The following is an 8,089-nucleotide window of genomic DNA, read 5'->3' on the forward strand; positions in this document are numbered from 1 at the left end:
GACTCTAGTTAATAATCTTAAGTAAGAAATCAAAGTGGTAACTTACTGATACTGAATTTGATTATAGATGATAAACTTGTTCTGTACATCCTTATTGGAATCGAGACAGGTGTAAACTATTCTCATTCAGTTTTAAATTACAGTCCTCGTAGTTAGGAATATGAAAGAACTAGGAAGCTCTCAGATTAGAGAACAGGCTGTGTTTTTTTCCTCTCAGTTGTGGGAATTTAGAGAGATTTGTCTTATTGAAAATAGAAGCTGCTCATGAGGGCCAGAAGGTAGGGAATTATTTTCAAAAAAGAATTCATAAAGATGCTGTATTTATTGCTGCAGAAAAATTGCCCTAAAGCATAGCAGCTTTAAATCACAAACATGTAAGTCTTATAGTTTCTGAAGTCAGGTATTGGGGAACAGCTAAGCTGGGTGGTTCTGGTTCAGAATCTCATACTGTTGCATTAAAAGTTAGCTCTCAACTACTGGGGCTGCAGTTCTCTCAAGCCTTGACTAGGGCTGAAGGCTCTACTTTCAAACTTAGTCACAGGGCTGTTGGCAGATCCCATTTCCTTATGGGCTGTTGGACCAAGAGTCTTGGTATCTTTTCACTTCTAAGCTCACTCATGGGGGTGGGGTGGGGTGGGAATCTCCAGAGCACCTAAGATGGAAGCCACAGTCTTATTAAACCCATTATCAGAATTGACATACCATTACTTCTGCCTTTGCTGTTGGTTACACAGACCGACTAGGGTGTGAAATACCAGGAAGTGAATCATCTGTGAGTTTGGTTACTACAGATGGCTACTGTGCAGGAAAAATATTAGATTTCATAGACTACATTTTATTTTTCCATTTAAAATGAAAATAGATTCAAGACCCATAGAATTTTTTAAATTGCAGTGTAATTGAGAGCCCCATAGATTTTAGATGACTATTTTAATAAGAATGTCAGTGAGGGAATTACTACTATTAGCTTCTAAAATAATATTTGGGCACATACAAGAATTAGCACCCTAGAAGTAGCTTTCTAATCTTTCATCCTTTGCAGTGCTCTAGTGTTCACAGAGTGGGTTCATATCATCACATCCTCAGAACAGCCCATCCACATTTTATGTGCAGAGAAATTAGGGTTAGAGAGGTAAAGTGACACACCACAAAGGCCATGCAAGGGGAAGCAACAGAGCTGATTTGAAGGAGTTCATTCCATTTGCATAACATTGACTGGATGCCTGTCATGTGCCATGTGCTATGCTAGCATTGGGGACACTGAGATGAGCAATCTATTTCCTTTCCAGCAGGGATCTCTCTCTTCCGGGGCTATAGGATCTCCTTTCTGCCTGTGCTAGGGCAGAGGAGGATCTGTACAACGCTTGAGTAATTTCAGTTCTACCAGTTTGCCTGAAGATCCAGCTGCCTTCTCGGGGTTCCTGGGATCTGGAGGCCTGAGACAATTTGAGGTCCTGGTGCACCCCTGGCAAGGGAGTGACACCTTTGTCCCTGAAGGCTGGCTCTACCCTGCAAAGTGCACAGGCTCCTCTCCTCTGAAGTAGTTTCCCTTAACATGGCACCACTCCATCTCCCCACGTTGTACATCACTCTAGATGAGGATTCTTAACTTTGTCAGTACTCATGTTTTGGGCCAGATAATTCTCTGTTGTAAGGGCTGTCCTGTGCATTGTAGGGTGTTTAGCATCATCCCTGGCCTCTACCCAGTAGATGCCAGAAGGACATCAACTCCCCTTTCCTCCCTTTAAGTCCTGACAAATAAACAAACAAACAAACAAACAAAATGGTTCCAGACATTGCCAGATGGCCCCCAGGGTCTGTAAGGGCCAAAATTGCCTCCAGTTGAGAACTACTGCTCTAGATGTTTCTGGTACTGAGATTGGCTTTTTACTTCAGTGACTCTGCTTTTTCCAACAAGCACAAGTTTCAGATTTAGAGAACTGTTTTGTTTAGTTTTTTAATTTATTGATTTGAGAGAGAGGAAGGGAGAGAGACATTGATTTGTTGTTCCACTTATGCATTAACTTGTTGCTTCTTGTATGTGCTCTGACTGGGGAGTGAACCCTCAACCTTGGCATATCGTAATGATACTCTAACCAACTGAACTACCCAGCCAGGGCAAATTTAGATAACTTTGTAAGGCCACAACATTGATCTATTCTATAGAATAAAAATAATGTAGTTTAAAAACTAAGAGTTTTTGCCAATTTAAAAACAATACCTTCTAATTGCTCCTCAAAAGGGCAAACAGTTCATTTCACAACTTGGAAATAGAAGCAGTTCAGATGAGAGCATTTTAAAATAGTGCCAAAGTTTACAATGTTTAGCGAATAGTGTTTGTCCTGGAATTAATTAAGTGGACAAGAGGTATTGATAGTGTTTTATTAGGCTTGATTCCTATGATAATCTACTTCTTTGAAAGTGGGTGCCATGCCCAGTCATCTGCTTATTTCAGTTGGATGTGGTTCATTTGCTTTGGTCCCATAGAATCCCATCCAGTTAAGTTTCATTTTCTGGCACCATACATAGTTGTTACAATATTATTGACTATATTTCCTATGCTGTACATTACATACCTATAACTGTTTTGTAACTACCAACCTGTACTTCTTAATCCCTTTACCTTTTTTACCCAGTTTCCTATTCCCCTCTTTTCTGGCAACCATCAATCTGTTCTTTGTGTCTATGAATCTGTTTCTGTTTTGTTTGTTCACTTATATTGTTCTTCAGATTCCACATATAAGTGAAATCATATGATACTTGTTTTTCTCTGACCACCTTATTTCACTTAGCATCATATCCTCTAGATCCTTCCATATCCATTCTGTCCCAAATGCTAAGATTTTATGCCCTAGTAATAATTCATTGTATATGTATACTACAGCATTTCAGAGAGGAAGGAAAAGAGAGAGAGACAGAAACTTCAAGGATGAGACAGAATCACCGATCGGCTGCCTCCTGCACTGCCCCGCAACCTGGGCACGTGTCGCCGCCCTCCCCAACTGGAATCGAACCCAGGATCCTTCAGTCTACAGGCCCAATGCTCTATCCACTGAGCAAAACTGGCCAGGGCTGTACTACTGCTTTTTTATCTACTAATGTATTGATGGACAGCTTGGCTATTGTAAAGAATACTGCGATGAGCGTAGGGATGCATATATTCTTTTGAATTTGAGTTTCTTCAGATATATACCCAGAAGTGGAATTGCTGAGTCATAAAGGACTTCTATTTTTTAATTTTTTGAGTAACCTCCATATTGTTTTCCAAAGTGGCTGTACCAGTCTGTATTCCTACCAGTGCATTAGGGTTCCCTTTTCTTCATATCCTTACCAACACTTGTTTGTTGATTTATTGATGATAGTCATTCTGACAGGTATGAGATGAGAGCTCATTGCATTTTTAATGTGCATTTCTCTGATGATTAGTGATGTTGAGCATCTTTTCATATGTCTATTGGCCATCTGTATGTACTCTTTGGAGATGATTTTATTTTAAAATCATAACCTCTGAGCCATAAATGAAGGAAGGCTGCAGGAATGGACAACTGTGGCCTATGACTTGGAAGGGGAAATAATTTGGTTCTACTTTATAGCTAGCACTACATTTTGCATGTTGTATCCTCGTGTTTATATGCAAATATGTCATGAACTTCCTGCTATTTTTCTTTTTGGTAAATTATACTATAAAGAAATTTCTTACATATCATTAGATTTCTACAATACAAGTGCTTCTGAGGGGATAGATTTAGCAGATGCTATCAAATGAAATAGTCCTTTCCAGATACTGATGGAATGAGTACTTTTATGTAATAAGTGTTCTGCAAGACATAAGTCATTTTCCTAGTAAAGAAAGTATCTCCTTTGGTCATAACCTTAAAACCCTGGTGATAGTCCTATATGATATCATTACCATTACTCTAATTAACTTCATATAGAAATTTATAGAAGAGATTAATGCAAGCTAATCTTTCAAGAACAGCGAGTCTCCTTAAATGCTGTTGACAAAAGTAGAAAATATACAGTGACAGGAAGGTTTTAGGTTACCAACACCTTTCTTCACCCAACATCTTTCTTTGAGCTTGTCTCTTTATTTAGAATATGAGGAGAGAATGAAATCTATGGAAAAAAGGACTAAGGAAGCACTGTATCTTGTACTTACCAGTGGTTGGGCAAGAATAGAGAAAAGAATTGATAGATTTTGTAATAAAGCAACAGCTTTAATTTTTTAATTGGAAATATTTAAACAGAGGGGACCACAGACATTGCAGAGTTGAACTTGTAATACATGTAGAGCAGGGATCAGCAAGCGTCCGCTGTAAAGAGCCAGATAGTAAATAGTTTAGGGCTTTGTGGGCAGTTTGTTCTCGGTTGCAACTACTCAACTTTGTATTTGTGGTGTGAAAGAAGACATAGACCATATATAAATGAATGAGTGTGGCTGTATTCCAGTAAAACTGTATTTATGAACACTGAAGTTTGGATTTCATATCATTTCCACATCTCACACGATCTTCTTTTGACAACCCCCGCCCCACAGGGATATAAAACTAAAAACCAAACAAAAGTAGGTAACTGGCTGTTGTTTGCTAACCCCTAAGTCTCAGTTAGTGCTACTGCTAGCCAATAAAGATTATAACACGATGGTAGAACAGAATATCTGTCCCATGGCCCACCCTCCTTCATATCAAGAGGAGTTAAAAATATAAAATTTGCTTTATTTTCGAGGTAAAATAAGAACAATAAAGTAGTAATATGATAGGATGTGTATGTAGTTAAGACTCAATGGAGTTAGGCCAGTAATATTTTTAGGAATTTGCTAAAAATACAAAAACAAAGCCAGTAAAGTAAGTTTAGCAGCACACTTCTTTGAACTGAGAAGTAGGAAGAATGCAGTAGTCTGTGAGGATGTCTTTTGGATTTAACTGCAGAATTTTGAAAATTAATCTTTGAAGATTCTAAATCCATCAGAATCCAGTGGTATAGTTTTGTAAGACATTTCTTACAATGACACCTGAGAATGTTCCCACTTGTTCCCACAATAAAATAAAATGAAAGGACCTTTAAAGAAACTGGATATGTTTTATTGGTTCTTGCTGCAACAAATCTCTTAGGTCTATTATTCAGAGACAAGCTTAAGTGAGGAGAGCATTGCTACTTAATTTACTCCACATTTTTAGGATTTAGTATTGCCAAAATATTTGGAAGTACTGCAAAATACAAAATATTTTCAGATTTTTGGTCCAGAAATGTAGGTTGGGATTTTCCCAAGCCTTATGCAGCATGGTGAAACTGTTTCTCCTTGCTTTGATTTCTTCCATCTTCTAGAGCAGGTGAAAAAAATTAACTGCTTCGGAAGGAAATACTCCCAGTCATGCAAACAGCTAATATAAAGAATAGAGAATTTTTCTTGAACCAGATAAATCAAATTTAATGATTAGATGAAAGAAATACAGCCTCAGAAGAGGCAGAATCAATTGTTAGCAATAGCTCAGAAAAAGAAACTTACTAGATGGAATTCTATGCAGCAAACGATTTATTTCAGTGGTTCTCAACCTGTGGGTCGCGACCCCTTTGGCGGTCGAATGACACAGGGGTCGCCTAAACCCATCCTGCATATCAGATACTTATATTACGATTCATAACAGTAGCAACTTTACAGTTATGAAGTAGCAATAATTTTATGTTTGGGTCACAACATGAGGAAGTGTATTTAAAGGGCCAGAAGGTTGAGAACCACTGTTTTATTTCAATGAGTTCGAATGGAGTTTGTTTTTATATCTTCCTTTTTGAAAATGAGTTTTATTGTATATGCTTGATATGAAGGAAGATATTAAATTTAGAAAAATAATAACTTTTGTCATACTGATTTCCCCCACCCATCACCCCCATTTATGGGTTTTTGCTTGCTGCTTTGTAAATGGGAGAAAACACTTGAGAGATGCTAGATGTCTTAAAGTTAGATAGCTTCATTTAAAACTGATAGTTGGTAATACTGGAAAAATAAAATTAGTTGATAAATTTATAAATTTATGTTGTTTAATATACCACAACAGGTTGAGGTTATTTTTATGAGCCTTAATAAATAGCTTTCTATTGCTAAACTAACAAAGTGGCTTCAGCTATTGTTAAAGTACTTTGAGATATAAATAAAAATTTTAGAATTCTTTTTAATAAACTTTTCCCTATGACTTGACCATGACATTTACATTTCTGATTGGCTAATGAAATTACGGAAACTTTTGATTTGAAAACCAGAAGAACATTAGACAGTGCTTTTTATTTGGAGCTGATGTGTTCTCTTTGTTTTACTCTCTTTTTTTTCAGTGAAACCAGCAGTGTATGTAGCAGCAGTGACACAGGGCTCTTTACCAACGATGAAGGACGGCAAGGTAATCTTGATCCCAGCTTTAGGAAGATTCTAATGATTATAGGAGTGAGTGACTGAGACTATGGTGATTGTCGATAGCAGCGGCTCTCAAACTTTAGGGCATGTAAGAGCCACCTGGGGAACTGTTAAAACTGCAAATTTTCAAACTTCTGCAAATCAAATAGTTCTAGAGTTGTCCCTTTGGACTCTGCATTTTATGCAAGTACCTGGGGTGATTTTTATGCAGGTAGTTCAGACTTTGAGAATCATTGGTCCAGGGGGATTATGGTGTCAAGAATGGGACTTTGGGAAGTTGCATTTTATTAGATATTAAATTATTCTTACTTTCATACAGGAATATTTAATTTTTTAACCTTATTTATAAATGACCACAGTGTTCTGAATGAATATATTATAGAAAACATCTTTCTAAAGTTTAGCATAGAACACTAAATAAGGCCAATGTATATTAATTATTGGTTCTTTATTTTTTACTACCTAAGCAGTAATTTGAAACTTTGTCCTTATCCTGTACACTTGCTTAAGACCACAGAAATTGTGTACCAATAAGAATTTCATATAGCTCCCTTGGACTAGTTTTCTTACTCCAAATCAGGGATTTGTAGATCTCTAAAGTTCCTTCTAGATCTGAAATCCAATGATTTTTCTCCAAAGGTTAAGTGATTGAAGGACAGAGACACAGTGGCTACATGTCTTGGTTGATACAGATAGGCTCCCTAGTAATTGAAGGAATCCTGAGACTGTGAGACTTAGGATCCAAGTCCTGATTTGGAGAGAGAAACCATGGAGGAGGTGGTTTCTCACCCATGCCTCAGAGTAGTTATGGGCATGGAGGGACTTTCTTATTCTCTGGCAGCACTCTTTTGAGGAGCTCCTGCATCAGGCATCCTAGTGAACTCAGGTTGAAGACCACAGGTCTAGATGATTTCACAAGGTTGCTTCCAGTTCAGTGAGTCTCTTTTCATATCAAAAATCTTGAGTAAATGCTTGAGAACCAAAAAACATTCCATGATAGTTTGCCATTTGTTATCAGAAAACATAATCTAGCTAAGTACACTCTTTTACTAAATGGCCTAAGAAATGCTTATGAATAAGAAAGGAATTAATATGGTGAAATGCAGAGAAACTGTATTAACTAGAGGCCTGGTGCACAAAAATTCATGCACTTGGGGATGGGGGGAGGGTTCCTCAGCCCGGCCTGTGCCCTCTCACAGCCCGGGAGCCCTTAGGGGATGTATGACTGACGGCTGAGGCCCACTCTCCATGGGGAGCGAGCCTAAGCTACAGTCTGGCCCACGCCCCCCACTTGCCCCACCACTGCTGCCACTGGTGACCTCACTCTGTAGGAGGTGACCAGGCGGGCTGATCAGGGGACAGCGGGCAGCGGCCCCGCCCCGAATTGCCCCGCTTCTGTTGCTGGTGGCCTCCCTCTGTGGGAGGCGACCCCAGTGGGCCAGTCTGGGGATGGCGCTGGTCAGCCCCACCTTGAATGCCTTGCTGCCAGTGGCCTTCCTCTATGGAAAGTGACCCCAGCGGGCTGATAGGGGGATGGTGAGTGGCTGGCCCCACCCCGAATTGCCCTGCCGCCATCGCTGTCGCCGGTGGCCTCCCTCTACAGGAGGTGACTAGGTGGGTCGATTAGGGGATGGCGCCGGCTGGTGAGCGGCCGGCCCCACCCTCCCATCGCCCCTCTGCCACCGC

General features: G+C 39.4%; 1 protein-coding gene across 4 annotated transcripts in view; it reads left to right on the plus strand.

Annotated features, from left to right (window-relative positions):
• GPATCH2L (G-patch domain containing 2 like) overlaps window positions 1–8,089 on the plus strand; it is a 55,700-nt gene that overhangs the window by 9,596 nt on the left and 38,015 nt on the right. For all 4 annotated transcript variants that reach the window (XR_001512333.1, XM_006778812.2, XM_006778811.2 and 1 more), the window contains exon 3: window positions 6,325–6,389. Coding sequence is in view for 3 of the 4 variants with exons in the window: in XM_006778812.2 (XP_006778875.1) it covers window positions 6,325–6,389 (65 nt within the window). In the remaining variant the exon portion in view is untranslated. The remainder of the gene's footprint in view (window positions 1–6,324; window positions 6,390–8,089) is intronic.

Source organism: Myotis davidii, unplaced genomic scaffold (assembly GCF_000327345.1).
Source record: "Myotis davidii unplaced genomic scaffold, ASM32734v1 scaffold309, whole genome shotgun sequence".
NCBI classification, from domain to species: domain Eukaryota; kingdom Metazoa; phylum Chordata; class Mammalia; order Chiroptera; family Vespertilionidae; genus Myotis; species Myotis davidii.